The sequence below is a fragment of the Pavona decussata genome, unplaced genomic scaffold (genome assembly GCF_977016875.1).
Source record: "Pavona decussata unplaced genomic scaffold, jaPavDecu1.1 SCAFFOLD_266, whole genome shotgun sequence".
NCBI classification, from domain to species: domain Eukaryota; kingdom Metazoa; phylum Cnidaria; class Anthozoa; order Scleractinia; family Agariciidae; genus Pavona; species Pavona decussata.
Window position 1 is genome coordinate 139,467 of NW_028145668.1, and position 17,886 is coordinate 157,352.

At 38.8% G+C, this 17,886-nt stretch overlaps 2 protein-coding genes across 7 annotated transcripts in view; both read left to right on the plus strand.

Moving 5' to 3' along the window:
* Positions 1 to 52: 52 nt before the first annotated feature.
* Positions 53 to 3,691, plus strand: LOC146455897 (uncharacterized). Its single transcript, XM_085093725.1, has 3 exons — positions 53 to 319; positions 1,122 to 1,403; positions 2,095 to 3,691. Exons 1-3 carry the CDS (start codon positions 209 to 211, stop codon positions 2,380 to 2,382), a joined length of 681 nt encoding a protein of 226 aa, XP_084949851.1. The 5' UTR covers positions 53 to 208; the 3' UTR covers positions 2,383 to 3,691.
* A 552-nt stretch (positions 3,692 to 4,243) lies between these two features.
* LOC146455898 (uncharacterized) overlaps positions 4,244 to 17,886 on the plus strand; it is a 51,106-nt gene continuing 37,463 nt past the window's right edge. Inside the window, exons 1-3 of one of the 6 annotated variants that reach the window (XM_085093695.1) lie at positions 4,244 to 4,592; positions 6,616 to 6,680; positions 13,028 to 13,197. In XM_085093695.1, the coding sequence (XP_084949821.1) occupies positions 13,136 to 13,197 (62 nt within the window). In that variant the 5' untranslated portion in view covers positions 4,244 to 4,592; positions 6,616 to 6,680; positions 13,028 to 13,135. Of the gene's footprint in view, positions 4,593 to 5,964; positions 6,681 to 7,966; positions 8,217 to 10,834; positions 12,573 to 13,027; positions 13,198 to 17,332; positions 17,494 to 17,886 lie in introns of those variants that run through there. The other 5 variants (XM_085093696.1, XM_085093697.1, XM_085093698.1 and 2 more) reach the window with 5 other exon arrangements.

Sequence of the window (17,886 nt, forward strand, 5' to 3'; positions counted from 1 at the left end):
TACGAGAGGCAAAATATAATGTTGTTCAAGTTCTCACCAAAATGATCTGGGATAGGGTTCCAAAAGAAAAAAATGATATTGCTTACAGTGGCCGGTCCACGATCTATAGTCCATCTGTTCCTTTAATTTTTTTGCCGGATCAAGTGATTATCTACGTACGTGCACCCGACCGAGGGGAATTTTCAAACAAGGTAGCTTTGTCCAGTTGATGCTCTCCAACATGGCTGCGTTGTCGCGTACAATGCTTTGTTTGGTGGTTTTGTCCGTGTTTCTGCTCGTCTGCATAAGCGGCCTTTCACCGGAAAGAGTTCGACTGAAGGTTAGATAATCCTAGTGTTGTAAGAATGCGCTGAATGGAGAAAAAACAGCTGAAAACATCATAGTTGTAATGTGGCGTATGGGGAGTACTAAACAGACTAAAGGCCTTTCTAGAACCAAAACGTTCCCTTTCATTCTTACGAGTGCTAGCTATGAAAGGTGTCTTATAACTCTGTATCTTAAATTGCCTTTGAAACACTGTGTTGAAAGTGAGAAGATCTAGACTGCAAGCAGTCCCTTTCTGGTCAGTCGAGAGGGTGCGCTCACAGCGCAGCGAGACTCGACCTCTCGACTATCCAGAAAGGGACTGCTTGCAGTCTAAAGAAGATCAGGCCTTCGACAGCTTTATCGTGACTCACTGCGATTTGTATTGAGCTTATGTAGCGGTGTATGTCACGCAATACAGTAGTTCCTTTAGATCCTGGACATCTTCAGGACTACGATTTGTAATTCTCGTTCGCCGGGATTTCGACTCCTGTCTGAAATAACGAGGTGTCTGTAATACCAGGGTGTCTACATTCGACAATTCCCGCTTATCTTCAAAAAATTATGCCTTTGGGATTGGACAGCGCATTGGGCTGTGGGTTGAGTCTCGTCATTGCTCTGAGAGGTTTTCTCAGGGTACTGCAGTTTCCCCCTCACCTCAAAAACCAACATTTTCAAATTCCAATTCGATCTGGAGAGTGTCGCCAATTAGTGCTATGTGCTAAATACAAGATTTAAAAAATAGAACTAGTAAACCCTATTCAAAATCCTAAATAACAGCAGCGCTCATTTTCTAATAGCTCTTTTGTCATTCCTAGCGCGCACTGAGTGACGATGACATCATACTCGGACTCAAAATGTACCAGTCCCAGATGTCCCGTATGCAGAGCAAAATCGCCAAGCAAATAGCTGTGATGAATAAACAAAGACGAAGAATCGAGCAGATTAAATACTATCTGAAACGAAAAGGCGACGACTATGAGAAGGAAGACCTCAAGGGAGAGATCGTTTCCCAAACTGAACAAATCATTGAGAAGTTGCAGCTTCCTTCACTGGATAATCTGGTGCGTGAAACAGATCATCACGAGAAGGGACAAAAGGTGAGTGACAGGTGTCAGTCAAGTTTCTGCATTGTTCTTTGTACAAACTCTTTTAGCTCTAGTGTCAGTCGTAAATGTGGTTCTAAGTAAAACCGGGAGTGAAAAGTGTGACCATATGCATTCAAATGAAAGCTAACGCCAGGGCGTGAGGCAGTACTATTATTGTCCAGTTTTTGACTATGCGGCAAAAGGAAATCTTGGTAAGGGCTATTGAACCGGCCCATAAAGAAAATTGGGGGTTACCACGCATTTTTCAGAGATAATTAAGCAGTAATGGCTCAAAAAAGCTATAAAATACGTAATAATGTATAGCACATTTTTCCAAATTGAAGCTTAATTATCTCGGGGAAAATGCGTGGTCACCTCCAATTTTCTTGTTGGATTTTAATAGCCTTGCTAAGATCTGCTTTTCCCACGTAGTCATAAACCGCGCAAAAATACATTGAATAGGCCATTTCCGAGTTGCTGTGAGCCTCATTATGAAAGCGAGGCTAAGTGCAAAAGCTTTTCATATGAAAATTAGTTTTGTTTGCACATGACTAAAAACTAATTTTCATAATAAAAACTTTGCACTTAGCCTCGCTTTCATAATGGGGCTCACAGCAATTCGGAAGTGGCCTATTAGAACGAACCTCCAGAGATGCGCAGAACGTATGCTAAAGGTGGTACCAACTGTGTCCTTTCTTGACAGGCTCTTCTAAGAACACTTAAAAGAGAAAACGAAGTTATGAGTGATATTCGTCTACGTGTGCTGGACAACAGATTGGTCTGCCGCGAAGTCGAGACAGAGTGGGCCGGCAAGGCAACCGCAATGATCAAAGACCTAAACAATCACAACATCCAATGCAAAGCAAACGAACTTGTTCAGCGGTTTTATATGGAAAGGAAGGTGGGAACTGTCGATTCTAAAATGAGATACAAGTATCGATGTTGCCGATTTAGTATGAAGGACAACTGGGAGAAACCTCAGGACATGTAAGACTTGTTTATAGAGACTCAGGGATCATAGGCTCCTGCGGATAATACTCACCTTAGGATTCGGAGCTTTTTATTAAGGATTCTCAGATAGAAAGACTAATTGATTTAAGTCCAGACGATCGAAGTTCTCAGTTGATTACGCATAATTTTGTGTATGCATGATAGGAAGAGTGTTTTTGTGAAGGCTTCTCTCGCTTGCAGTGATATGGGGGTCGGGCACAGGATAACCAAGGAACCTCCACTTGCAGAGTACCACGCAATTTGTATTTGTAGAAAATAGCCAATCACTGCGGCAGGTGATTTGTTATAGTCATTTTCCTAACTATTTTGGATAAAAATATCACTGAAGTAAGTGGTGAAGGTAAGCTTCATTTTCTTTATAACCTTAAAGCGAGGAATCAAGAGAGAACTTTCAAGAATCTTTTTATGCATTTTGCCTTTAGGATACTCAAAACAGTTTCAGTCAGAAAGTCATTAATTCGAAAAGATGGGAAAATAAAAAAGTCATGAAACGCAATCCGAAGGCGATCGTTTCTGCAGCTGTTTTACAGCCGTCCATATATAGTTTTTTTTCAATTCATGTTTCTATACATAGAGCTGGGTAAAATTACTTTCAACCAATCACAAAACAGCTGATATTGCATAACGTAACAGGGTACTCAACGAGAACATCGAAGCAAAAATGCTTAAAGCGCGGCTGTCTGCAGTGTTCCCAGATCGCCTTTTGTGTCGTTTTAAAGGTATATTTGTGTAAGCTAATACAGTTTGATCTGCTCCGATAATTTAGCTGAAAATTTAAGTTGCTGAAGGTTAATTTAGAGAACGAAATTTCCTTTCCCCGAATGTTGGATTTACGAAAATTCTAGCTCACTTTTTCTCGCATTTTTAACGACATGTTTTCCTCTTCGAAAACGAAAGGAATTAGTTTTCCGGCCAGTGTTATGAAATTTTGAGCCAACATTTTACCGAGGAAAACTTTAGATTTTCTTTACGACTAAAACCGAATTTCTGAGGTGATTAAGGCTTTCCAAAAAGATATGCACCAAAATGATCCGTTGGGTTCTCCTAATGTATTCTTGGGATAAACCAGAGTTTAACAGCTGTCAAGATGTGGGTGTATTTTATTTTAAAACATTTACTTAATTCTTCAAAAAGACATGTTTGTAGTTTGAAATCAATCGCATTGTGAATTGAAAGACTTGTTTTTGGGAAGTTCGTCAGTCCATTTATATCTCAAATATTGACAGATAATAAATGCTTCAGGGATCTGATACGAGTATTGAATTCATTAAAGAGGAAGATTGTTTTGGAATTATTTTTCTTGGGTTTTAATTCTGGAGACTTCAAAGCTTAGAGGGACTCAAAAATTTAATACAGGCGTAGACGAGCTGGTAGAGCTCGGTGTGAGCCAGCTGCTTATAATATATGAGCATTGAATTCATTTCGTGCAAATTTTATTTCGTTTGTGCAAAAATCCCCTCCCCCCTCCTTCTAAATTTTCTGACTGTTGACTTTGCATTTGTTAAATAAGGTACTGATTCATACGGGGAACTTTAAGATCAATTAACAGGTACGCTGAACCCTTTAACCCCTAATATCAAAGAACAAATTGTCCTATCTTGTCCCTATACTTTTCTTATTAAAGTACTGGTGAGACATTATTAAAATATCAAGAAAATTCACCTTGGGTGATTTATGCTTAATTCTCATGACCTCAGGGGTTGAATAAGCATTGGTATTAAAAGGAAAAATTTACTGCTGATCACTGTTAGGGCTTAAAGGGTTAAGCGCTTTGTGTCGATGTCAGTTGTATTTGAAAAACCTGAATAACGCAAAAAAAAAAAAAAAGCGTGCTAAAGAATCTCCTGAAAAAAAAATAGTGGAAAAGTTAAAAAGGGAAAGTCAAAATTTTAGCTGTCTTGCTATTATTTTTATTCTCACAGCACAATTTGTGTCTTCCTGTCTGCTGTGACTCCCACAGTTTCTAGAAATTGCAAACATCCGTTAACGTCAGCGACTTATGGTGATTTTAATTCACCTGAGACAGTACCGAAGGAAGTAGACATTGCTTTTTTAGTTAGTTCTTTATTCTAGCTTTAGTTCAAGTTACATAACAAGCTGCTAAGAAAACGTGTTTCAATCATCAGTCCGTGTTGTATTTCCAAACTTCGGGTGCATTAGACAAGCGAGGCTAAGATCAAGGAGTTCAAGGTAATGTTAGAGTATTACTGAATTGACGAAGCAAAACAAGAGGCATGTATTTTTATTACCTGAATAGTGAACGAAGAAACGATCATTGTATTTTATAATTTAACATTCTGGTAAGAGTGTAGCTGTATGGCGTTGTCGTTTAGTTGTGCATGCTGTCGTTGTTGCTGTTCTAGTAGTGTTGTCGTTTAAGGACTTAGCCCAGTTTTGAGAATAACATACACAGTTTACTTTAAGCTATTACTTGAGAATAATGCCGCAGTGTTTAGCCAAACCATGTTGAACCACAGAAAAACTGGCAGAACTCGCGGTGAATACACAGACAGCACATACGATGCTTGATTTGAAAAATGATAGCCTAAACTCTCGATTGAATTATGTTCGATGCAATAAATTAGGTCGAAGAAAGCCGGTTCATGAAACTGAAATATGGTCCAAATGACCACAGTTTTCAGATTGAACTCGATTCCTTGCCGTGTACGGGTAAAAACATCCTGGAATTTCCTGTAATTTGATTTGGATTTTATTTTGGTTTATTTCTTTAAGAATTTATTATGATGCACGAATAGAAATTTAGGATATGCAAGGATATTAATGCTCATTTGCTTGTTATAAAGGAAATGCGAAGTAGCTAAAGAAAGATCTGATTACATCATGAAAAAATTGATGACTTTTTTGCACAATTTAGACATATTTTATCGATAGGAAGCTGGCATTTTTTATTAGCATTCGAGTGCGGCTTGTAGAAATTCCAGAAAGGGTTAAATGACGAATTATTGCGAATTCTAAATTCCACGAAAATAATACCATTTACGATCGATTATTGGTGCGGAAACCTTGATTATTTCATATTCGTATTAAATTGATTGATTTTGATGCTTTTTTCGTATTGAAATCTTGTAGAAGACAGAAATTATCTAATCGTTGGAAATGAATTCGAGCCAAAACATGATTGAACAACGTATATCCGTGTCGCACAAAATCCAGTGACTTCGATAAAATCGCTAATTGATTTCGTTTTGGAATTCTACTTTGCTCTCTGGATTTAATATCTTCTTCTTTCTTATCTATCTATACATGAATAATATTATCTAAAGCTTAATTATTAATTTTTGTCTGTGTTTGATGACGTGATGGCACTAACACATTTTATAATTCCATCCTGTAAGATATGCGTTATTAATCACCTTGTTAATTTACATAAAAAATAAACCTTTTTCCTTTTTTTTTTTTTTTTTTACCTTTTATGCTTTCCTTCTCTTTTTATTTCCAAGTCTAATGAGTTTTAACTGGGTTAGAAGAACTATCCATTTGAATTACTCGTTGGCCAAAGTTTACCACCTTAATTTCTGTTGTCTCCGATAAAGATCACATCAAATTTCCTAAAATCTAAATCCTCTTCTTTATTAATTTTGAAACCAAAATAGCAAATGGACCGTTAAACCAAATATTACTCTTTATCTGCCAAAAATAGTCGAAAATGAAATCTCAATGTAATTATTACGCCAAGGGCGCAAAATCGTTTTGTCGATACCTTCTCCTTAGAATAGCTGACATAGCGTAATAACACCCCTCCCCCGATTTTTTTCTGTTTTGAAATCATTCTGCATAAATTATATTGCATTCGAATATATTAGAGGGACCTCGCCGCCCTATTAGTATAATAGCGTGATCCGCCTTGTTTTATTAATTTGCCATCGTGTCTGAATAAACAGTGTCAAACAAGATCGTTTCTTAGTTGATGTCACTAAAACATCGAAACAAAACATTTTTTTTTTCATTTTTGTTCCAAAAGGCCTCTTTTGTTATTTGAACGTTGTGATGGCAATTACTGTTAACGTGACCTGAATTTGAAATCATAACATGAAGTAAATGGATTGCTGAAAAACAAAACATTGTAGCTTTCAGAAGGAGCCGCCTGTCTTTGACTTGTTTGTAGTAAACATAACTAAAAATAGCGAAATAGCCACATTAGTGGGAAAAATACTGGTGTACATAGAAACAGCTTCTTCCTTGCTCTTCGTAGTGGCTGTATTCTGAACAAGACCAGCGACGGACCTGACGGTACTAAGAAGCTTTGAGCAACTGAAGGTCGGTTTGTAGCCTAGTAACCCTAGTGTTTTAAACAGGTTTCTGCCCTCCTCCATCTTATATTATTCAAGAATTGGCATAAGATCGTAGCGTATATATGTTTTTGGCTCAATCTCCGTGTGAAAACCTGCCAAGCTCACAAGTGACATAAAACAGACAACAGAGGGAATAAACTCCAGCAGAACAATCGTGTGCGAGTCAACAGGTGGAAAACAAAGTTTCTTGACCGAGTATCGTCCAATTTTTTTGTTCATTATCTTTCCGCAAGTTCTTCCACACCCGTTTGCTTTGCTTTTTTCGTTCAGCTCTGTACCTCGTTTCATACTTTTCATCACCGTTGACTTGTTTTTCCTATGTCGTTAGTTTCTTCTTGCATATTTATGTAACCCTTATCTTTGCGGTTTGGGCAGATTTACAGCATCCCCTTGGCAGTTGCTCTAAGAGTGGTTGCAGTGTAAAGATGTAGTTTCCTCGGTTCTCCTAAACTAGTAGTTGCCTCAAGTTTGCAGTGTTCAGATAGTTTAAAAAGCCGCTACAATTTTAAATTTTTTTTTCCAGTCCTTCTTCATCTTGTATCGCCCTCTAGTAATCCAACTGGAAACTTCTTCAATGAGTGTCTCTGTGATTTTGATGGAGCCTTTTGGCAGTCGGTTACAATAGGTTTGGCTGCGGCATTACATTTGCATGTTGATCAAGACTATTCTTGAAAGAGACGCTTGTGGCACGGTATACCTTCAAATCGGAAACGCAAATTATGCTATGGTGTCAAATGGCATTAATCTACAAAAACATTGAGCCAAATGCAGTTTGGTTGTACCAACAACTCTTGTTCATAATTGTACTTGCAATTTATTTTACCTTGTTTAAGCTTTGACAATATACACAACCATTAAAAAAAATGACGTTTCTAGAGAAAGAAAAATAATGCAAAAGTATGGGTATCATCAGAAAACGTAAATGAGAGAGGAAAATGGGATTATAGATGAATTAGCCAATGTTATAGCACAAAGCTGTCGAGTTGACCTCTGCACATGTTTAAAAATATTTAAACTCCTAAAGACCTCTCCAGACTCCAACAGATTCGCAAACACCACCGTGAAATTTGAAATTTCAAGAGCGTTTTATATCATTGTTCGTGTCGTGAGCGCCTTAATTATTCAATAACTTTGACAACTTTGTCTGGTTATTGGCATGTTGCCCTACTGACGTTACTGATGGCCGGAGGGAAATTGCATTAGAATATGCGTCAGTGCAGAATGTATAATTATATGCAAAATATAGTATACATAAGAAGCAAATTGTTAGCCGTGAGACATCTCGGTTGTCAGCGTTTGGCCATTACGACGCGCGATATCACTCAACAAATCACCCTTGCTACCAAGTAATTCAGTAATAACATTGTGCCTCTGAATCGCTTTCAATTCATTGGCTTCGTGGTTCTACTCTCCATCGTCATAAGCTGCACAACTTGGGATTATCGTCAAGGACAAATGCAGTGTTTGTCGACCTGATTTTTAAACAGATTATCGGTTCTAGGTAGGACAATATTATGACGTTCTTTTCTTGTCTGGTTTTCCACACTGACATAGCCGGAATTGGGGAAGTTGCAAAATGCCATGATTATCGAGCGGTTGTTACTGCCGGCTGTTCCTGTTTTCATTGTTTACGCAGGCTTCACAAATCAATCCCGCGGTAATGATTTAAGAGCGCTTTTGTGTGATAACTCAGTATTCGTGGCTGATTCGAAATCCCGTTCAGCGTTTTGTGGATACAAACCTTATTGCCTTCCATCGTTATCGTACATGTTCGAAAATTCTCCGGCTTACAGGTCTCTCACAGATTTTCCCCGTGTAACTAGTTGGAAGAACTTGATTAAGATAAGGACAATCTCTCTTTGTTGGTTATTTATTTATTCTTTAATTCTCGTAACCTTTTTTGATAATGCCTTACTGATATGGTGAGGAGAAACTGCATGATGATCACTCTTGGGGATTAGGCTTCGTTTTAAGTCACATCTACAGAGTGGACTAACACAAACCCAAACTCACTTATGTTAAATCCAAAGCCAGACTATAAAAGAATCGAGAATAATGTATTATCCAGTGAGTGACACAGGCATTAGACTGCGAGCAGTCTCTTATTTTTCTTTTGCGTCACGGAAAAGGAAATCCGAGTGCTCCAATCAGGATTATTGGTTCAGATGATCTATCACTGAGCTACAGCAGACTCGTGGGAGCTAAGGCCATTAAACTAGGTTCGTGTGACAAACATCCTGCATACTGCTAGGATTTGAATGTCAATGTGTGAATTATGAAGAAACTGAATATGGGAGCGGTTCAGTTCTGAACCGTCCATGATATATAATGAGAAGTATTCGAGCGTCTTAGGCCTAGGGCAAACGTCGAAACTTAGTAGAACTTAATTCGTCGAACCTATTAATTTTGAAATAGCCGCATGGATGTTGCGACGTTTGCCGCAATTAAGTTCGACTCAAATTAATTGGTTCGACTCCAGTATAAGTTCGACTTGCCAGGTCGGATAATGCGACAATGGTTCGGCGTTTCAGCAAACACCGTTCTAAACACGCGCTGAACTCATTCATAAATCATGCAAATTACAATATAATTGATTCAGATGTGATAGACTGCGCAAACGTCACAAAAATACCGACTCCCCCATCTGCCAAACACTAATTCCCCTCCTGACAAGCATGCGCTGTACAAAAACAATTTCGCGACCAGGAATGGCGAGCTATCGAAAATCATTGCTGACATCACACAACGTGATGGAAATGTGTTTTTCGTGTTTCACGAAAACTAAATATAAATGATTGAAATGCGAATTGCCTATTTGCAATAAATGCTCAGTGTTTGAGTCTTCTTTTTCTATTTTTCGCAATTAGTTCTCAAAGAAAGGCCCGACGACCACTGTTTTTCGGCATTTCGCTAGCAAGTCCTAGCAATAACTAGCCGCGCATCGAGTGAATAGCACGAGGACACGTACGTGAATAGCACGGGGACACGTGCGTATTCTCGTGTTTTAATGAAGTGCAACTTGTGAATTAGGGTCTACGTAGGTTCGACGTTTGCTACCACGCTGAAATTAAATCGACTCTTTGTCGAACCTATTAGATTCGACGTTTGCCCTTGGCCTTAATTAACTGATTACCACATGCTATTCAAGCAAAATGTCGGTGAGAAGTCTTCGAAAGCTCGAGGGATAACCACGGCTATAGACACGTATGGCAAAAACGTCTTTAAAAAAAAGTAAAACAAAAAACGTACTTTGATTTGGATGAACGTCAGATAATTATAAGTATAATGAGTGCCACTGCTAGAACAACAGTTAATGATTGAGCGACTGTACAAACCAGTTCTTGAAAGGAGGCTCATTCAAGGGGTTTGAAGATAAGCCAACTGATGAGCCGTAAGTATCAGGTCTTCCTAAGGGGAGGGAAGAGGGGGAGGGTGAGAGGAGAAAGGTTAGTTAGCCGGGACGTGTTTAACAGTTGGCTCTCAACGCATTGATTACCTCGTTATATAACTCTTTTGCTGCCATCGTTATGGTCACTTTCCTTGCCCCTCTTCAATTCCTTCATTTTTACTATTTTCAATCAACTTAGTACACCAAGTGGTGGTTGTTGGAAAACGGGTGTGCACAATTCCTGTGATAAGGGTTCCTACACTATGTAAATGTCGCACGTTGTAGCATCTTTCATTTGTAACGAAGGGATGCCTCAAACTAGCCGGTGTGCCTGGTACCGGCGGCATGCTCAACCTCGCTATTTTATGTAGCGTACCAGGAGCCCATGAGCGTATCCATGAACACTGGCAGACTAGCATCTACTTCTTTCCCATAGACCGGCCTAAGGTTAGATCAGGATCGAATTCAAGTACTGGTCGGCGGGTTTCTGATAAAAGCATGGAAATAATTTGAGACAAATGCACGCAGCAACTCTTGAACATATTTTGACAGATTTTCCTGTCTTATGAATAGTATGATTTTGCTACACAATTTCATCGTTTTCTAACCTGCATACTTCTTTTCCGAAAGGAAAATGAAACGATAAAATTTGTGTCTGTTGGCTTTCAAGAGCACGAGAAATTTCGACCTTTTTTTCTGTAAATTAAGTGACGTAATGCATAATTTGCTGTGGTTTACCGAATAAATCATACCATTTACGTCACCTTGTGATCGAAACCACTCGGACCACCAAGAACCAACATTTTTCGTTCTGGATAATGTTCCCAACTAGCACTTTGTGCTAAATACCTTTGACACTCAAATAAATTGATTTATTTTACGGATTAGGAGGCGTATTGTCAGATGTTCAGTTCTAGTTACATGCATGCAAGAATTCCAATCATTTTGCTCTTCCTTGTTAATGCAACCTTGGCAGTTGTAGTAGGTCATTTTTTTTAAAGAGACTTTTGGTTTTGTTTCAATTGCTTGCGGCGTTTCCGGCTAAATTAATTTGTTTCCAGAAATGAACAAAACCAAAGGAGGAAAACGAAAGTTAACATGTTCTACCAAGTTCAACCGTAACCCTTCTGCAAAGTAATGAAATGGGTTAACGTTGACCAAACACCCAAATTGTCTTTTAAAACAAATTAATTGAAACTGCAATTCAACAAGGGTGTCAAAGATGAGAAACAGAAAGCTCGATTACAAAAGCCCTTAGTTAAGCAATACAAGACATTCAAATGCAAATCGGTTGATTGACTCAGCCATATGAGTAGCCACGCAACTTGCCTCTGCGCCAAATACTACTTGACGCAAGTGAACAATTCCAGTAAGCCCCAGCATGGTGTATCTAATGATGGAACGAACATTTTGACCGGCCAATTTTCCACTAAATAAGACAAAACGCGTTCAATTTTATGCCGAAATTCTTTGATGAAGCGGCGAATTTCTCTGTTGCTTTGTGTTGGATAGTAATGTAAACACATTCAATTGATATCGGCAGTGCTTTCATTTCTGCTAAACCCCTCTTTATTCCAGGTAATTTTATGATTCATCTCAAATACAAAAGATCCTTTGAATGGGCTGCAATGGGCCCATTACTCCCATTAGCGGCTTGGTGCTTACACACTCTTTCTTTGTATGACGTATTGAAGTTGTGAATCATTCAAAATCTTCTTTGTTGCGACGTCTCTAAGAGAAGTCGATCATTAGTTTAACAGGTTTTTGTTTGTACCAATGCGATGATGAGTACAGACCTTAGCTCTTTGGTATTTCCTAGATGTGTTGCAATGGTTTGTTTACACAGGGATTAAGGAAGCTGGACCTGGCCTCTCGGTGCACATATACATACCCGTATTTCCTTTTTATAAATCAGTGATCGTGGGAGAGTTATGCTTCACCGTCGCAAACTCATTACGTGTCTGTCACTTCTGCGCAAGCATCGGCTTTCTTTTGTATAACTCCAGCGCACATTTATGCCTTGGGCGTCTGGACACATTTGGAGCTACTCAGACATAAACTGAGCCCCATTGGACATTAGGAAATCCTTCTGATCTACTACGGTGCTGTCAACATGTGTTGAAAACTTACGAAATAGCCGACAATACTGCTTGACTTTTTTGATCTTCCCATATCTATTTGGCTATGGACTACTCATGTGAATATTTTTGCTTGGAGAATTTTCCGGTTTTCGTCAAGTGTTTTTAAGCGAGGAAGAATAAAACAAACACATTAATTATTCTAATATTTCGTTCAAAAGGAAACTAGCGACATTGCTCGTTCAGTCATAAAGTTTGGAAGGCAACCGACTGGATATTCCGATAGCCAGACTCGGGTATCATGGAACACAATTCACTGAAACAATGGAGCGCCATTGAACGCTCTGCTGGGTATCTTGTCAGCGGCTTCTCCCTGGCAGTCTTGGAACAGGTAAAGGCATTGCAGCAATCATTTCACGCTCAGGCTCTTCTCTCAACTGTTATCTGTGAAGCTGCCAAAGCTGTGTTTGTTATTTTTCTAATTTTTGTAAGTGTGATTGCTCCAGTAATCACCAGGTGAGTTTTACATCATGGAAACTGGCAACAACGGCGAATGTGCTGTGTATGAAGAATATTCACTATCCGTCCTTATGAGCTTGAAATCTTCGATTTACTTACCACTGTGCTTGAATTGGCACCGATGAAACTATCAGGGGACATACTGATGCCATTCAAGGAGCAACTATTTCAAGAGCGTCACTCTAAGCTGGCGCTCCTCCCAAATTCAAGAATGTCTGGGTGCAACCCATTTAAGCCGGATGAACATCCAGACCTGGTCATGCTCATTGATTGTTATTTCCTTTCACGGGGGCTATTTCTGATTATATGTTTTGTTTTACTTGATAGATTGAAAAGATTTTAGACTCTGCCCAAGAACCAGAAACAGAAGGTCGAAGCTTTCTTCAGAAGAACTTAGCGTGCCTAAGAGAGGAGAACGATCACTGGAAGAACTTCATGGAGGAAGACGAAAGGAATAAAGAGAAGGTTCGCGAGGTTGAAACGGCGTGGAGAAAAAGGTACTCAAATTTACACAAGCGTTTCAAAAACCAGTGGTATTGATTTTGTTATTTGTCCGTCATCAATATAGTTCGAAGTTATTGTTTTGTGATCCATAATTTTAATCCGATAAACTACACCCGAAGAAATATAATAGACTCTCGAGTTCGAGTAATGTTTTGACAAGAATTTGATGGTGTGTGTTGAGTTAAGAAGACAAAAGCAACACGCAGTTTCCTCAGCTTTTTATTGCTTTACAAGTTATTCGACCGGGCAGCGTGCTGTGAAGACATGAAACAATTCTATTTTCCCAGCTGGCTGAAGAGTTATGGGAGAGCTTAAATTAAAGTTGTCATCAATGTGATCATTAGACATAAAACTAAACGTGCCGACAAAACCCCACTTCATACATGCACAATACACCGGTATATACTGCAACATAACCTATCTTAAAATTTGCATTCGTGTTTTCGTGTGTGGGCAATGGAACGAATTAAGTGAAGCATTAGCACCTTGTTATTCAGTCGCGTGAAAAATCACAACTTGAACCCAAAATACTACTCATTAAGGAATACCAATCTTGCGAGGCCGAGGTTATCCTTTGTCCGTATTATTTGATAGCTGTTAACAAGACCAGACGCGCTGTTATGTCGAACTAAAAGGTCGTGTGTTTGATTGAATTGGTCGCATTCTAGGTTAATTGTCAAACAAAATATTTGTATTAGTATTTTAAAATCAGCTGTTTCTCAGCTTGTTAGCACTTCGAGCTTGGACTTATTTCAAGTGAATAGAAAAGATAGAATTTCGTTTGTGAGGCTTGTGTATTATAGCTTATTATTTACACGCTTTCTTTTTTAATCGTCCTATCTCCCCGGCTTTGAATTATTGTAAATCGATTTAGTTGGCGGTTCCTTTTAAAATCATGTAGGCTGCGAAACTTCACGACTATGGTGAACCTCAATGAAACAACTGCTTTCGTTCTTCAGTACATAGCGGAAAGATAGCGTTAAATTAATCGATTTTTCTTCCTTATGTTTAAACCGGCTGTTCAAATAATAATGACTTTTTTGGGGGTCGTGCTAATCAATCATGTGGACAACATTTGTGAAGTGTTAATTTGTAAACAAAACAAAGCATTGCTTTTTTTTTTCAACTATTTTTAGAAAAATCCGGAGCGACCATTTTCGAAAACAAACGGATTTGTTTGTTGTTTGTTGTTTCTGCCGATCAAGAAGTCGCACTGTTTTGAAAAGGATCCACTTTTGATATTCCCTGTGAATGTTACCTTATCTCAGACAGACGGTTGTGGGTTTCATGACCTATCGGCCTTATCAGCTATTAGTTGTATTGCCCGGGCAATTTATCAGTTCTGAGTGGTTCTTGACAAAAGATATGAATCGCAAATGGCTGGTTTATCGTACGACATATAGAACGGAGATGACACGTTTTGAAATAAAGATGTTATCATTGGCATCGCTGTTAAATCCATGGAGATTGTTTAGACTTAAAATCCACACTGGAAAACTGCTACAAATTAATTAATGGACATATTTATCGCGGAGTTAATAGTTCTTAGCAGTAGGAGTCCGATAGCCTTAGGGGATTGTAATAAAATTTGCAAGCGGCTAGCGCTTTCTTATCTCCCGTATCTCCAAGAGACTTGTTCTTTACGCTGAGAGAGTGCTCATTGTCAATTAAAACTGAAAGAGATAGTCAAAATTATTTCAGCAAAGCACTGCACACTAAACTAAGATTTTCCTGTACATACATTCACGCTCAATTTTATAATAATAAGACGAAGCGACTCTTTTTTTAAACAGATTCCTCACAACCACTGAAATGTAAAAACCGCATCAGTGTATGACCATTAAGAAAAGACCCACCTCTGTGCAAAAGACTAATCACTCATCATAACTGCTATGAGCTATAATAATAATAATAACCTTTATTTACCCTCGGCAGTGTTTATAGCACAAGTGCTAGTGGGGCCGAGCATTAAACCACGTAAAGAAATGATATAAATTGAAAATAACATGGTTAAAAATCCCAACTGGCAGGAGGCAGAACAGCTGGCTATACACAAACGCGTCCGAGGAGTTGAACTTGGGGCTACCGAGAAACAACTCCAGCTAGTGGTCAGAGCGAGACTTGAACCCGGGACCACCGGATTTCAAGTCCAGCGCCCTAACCACTCTACCACGCTGCCTCCGCTATGAATCATTGAATAGACCTTACTCATTAAATGTCAGTTTTGTTTCCCATCGCCCAATCTGCTCAATTTATCCTAAAAAAAAATTAGAAAAAAAAGTCTGATTTCCGTTGCCTTTTTCTCGTGTTTCCAAGTACAAAATACTTTGTATACAGCTTTAGATGACATCTAAATCAGCCTGGCTTATAATGACATCTTCGAAGACGTTTTCTAAAAGTTGTAGCGATTCGTTACAAAATGGCAATCACGGAGAATATGCAATCAAAGCGCCCTTGAATTTATTCTTTTTGCCGCCTTTTAATCGACCGATCGACCCTTTGTCACAAGAGAGAGGGCCATGGGAAACGACACATTTAATTTTATGCGGATGGCCACAGTGCAAATTATTGAAGCTGCACAGGCAAAGAGACGTTCAAAATTATAATGAAATCATGGATACATCTGTAGGCAAAAATCTTTCTTTTCCCCTAATGAATCATGTTTGGTCACGAAGGTTAATTTAGCTCGGCCAAATTATTATTCATGTATCCGCGCGATCAGTCATCATAAATCTTTTCTGACGCATAAGCCTGAAAAAGACGTCTGTAAATTCTCAAAACGTCTTTGCTTTTCTTCTCTTTGCAACTGAACAATTTGAAAGGGGAGTTAGTTTCTAAAGAGTCTGATGGTGCTGCGTCGGTGGGGAGTGGACACGAATGTTTGGTTTTATCGACAGAGTTGATAAGGTAATTTGGCAACCGGAAAGAGATTTGAGAGCTGATGTTTCAAGCGTTACGAATCGAAATTAACGCCCGAAACGATAGCCCTCGAATCTCTTTACAGTGGCCAAATAACACTATCGAGTCAGTTGATAAAATCTAATATTTGAATAATTTGTATCCAGACAACTCAACACGCATGTACTGCCCTTAGTGGTAGTAGGGTTTTTTTTCTTCGTGAAGAGCGGTCGTGCAGAAAGGGTTGACTCGCTTTCGTGGCAGCCACTCAGAAAAAATGAAAGAAAGAAAGAAAACCAACAACAGCAACAAAAGACAAAAAACAAAAACAAAACAAACAAACAAAAAACCCTCTGGCATCTGGGTGGTTAGCACGCGAGGCGTTGATAGCGAATCGGAAAAAAACGCCCCTTTAAACGCGAGATCCTACAGTAAATTATAAATGTTTTCAACACAGATCACGAAAACCTAGCAAACTTCTCTCCCAAAATAAATGTCTGCAAAGAAGAATCGTGAAATTCATAACGCGAACCTTATTACCGAAAACTGTAAAAATAATGAATAATGTTTCAGTGTGCATTAAATTTTTCCCTTGCTTGCATTGAAAGGAATGAAAGGCTAGTGGAGGAATTGTTTTTTAAAAAAAGTAGTGAAATGATTTAAACGCTAATTTTAACAGTTCTTATTTCAATTACATCAATAAAACCTAAATTTATCTGCAAGGAGGAAATACAACTGATTGTCTTTGTTTTATTTTCTTGGTCGCGCGAAAGTTGGAACAAGTAAACGCACGCTACGCAGCCTATACAACTTAAACGCAGTTGTTCTCTATTAATGCAAGCAACTAATGAAATTTGGTCCTTGATAATTCCTTTAGTTCTACCATAGGGGGTAGAACTTAATTTAGCTTTCAAATAAAATCTAACTACTGGATCATTTAGAACAACTTTTACACTTAAAACAATTTAATATATTTACATTATCCATTAGAGTTAATTTCTCTCTCTATTAGCACGAGCACCTAAGTTCCTTTAAAGCCGTCATGTCAGGATAACATCGTTAAAATACGACCTGTTGCCTAGCAATGCCGGCAGCAAGTGACAATGCGGGCTCAGATTGACTAACGGATTCCGTCCTATAATTTTACTACCTGTTCCCTAGCAACACAACAAGTGACAATCGCGGGCTCAGACATTACTGATTAACTAAATTCCGTGCGATAAGGATTGTTGTTTTCACAGTTGTGTTCCTGTGTGTCATCTGCAAGACCAGGGAACTTCTTGATTTTGTTGTACAGCAGTTGATGTCTTAAAACGTAACATTATGCACTCCACTTTGTTTCCTCACAATATTGACGGTGGATGCACCGCTTGGATTCTGCAGTTGTTAAGGTGTGTTTTGAGAGTTTCCAGCTAGCACGTTTTGCAAGGGTCTTTGCTTTTTCCTTGTCTGCAATGGGTATGCCTTCCTCAATCCGCTAAGGTGCACGTGTAGGTTGAACTCGTGTGCCTGGTGCAGATTCATTAAGGGATAGGCTGATGAATTTTAGATGTAGGAGATGAACTATTAAGACTGTGCACACAGAAAAATCATTCGTTGGTAAATAACCACTTCTGAAAGTGATCAGGCCCGAAATACTTTAAACGAGGAAAATGAGAGGCGGCAATGCAGTTTTTACCATCTTTCAGCTAAGTCATAGTCATTGTCCACTCTTTATATCTGCATAGCTTCAGTACTGTACGTTCTGTATCCTACTACACAGATGAAGTGGTACACGTATTCGC

Coding starts and splice junctions, on each gene's coding strand:
- LOC146455897 (XM_085093725.1), top strand. CDS start 209: ATGCTCTCCAACATGGCTGCGTTGTCGCGTACAATGCTTTGTTTGGTG. Junction 320..1,121: donor CGGAAAGAGTTCGACTGAAG/GTTAGATAATCC, acceptor TGTCATTCCTAG/CGCGCACTGAGTGACGATGA. Junction 1,404..2,094: donor ATCACGAGAAGGGACAAAAG/GTGAGTGACAGG, acceptor CTTTCTTGACAG/GCTCTTCTAAGAACACTTAA.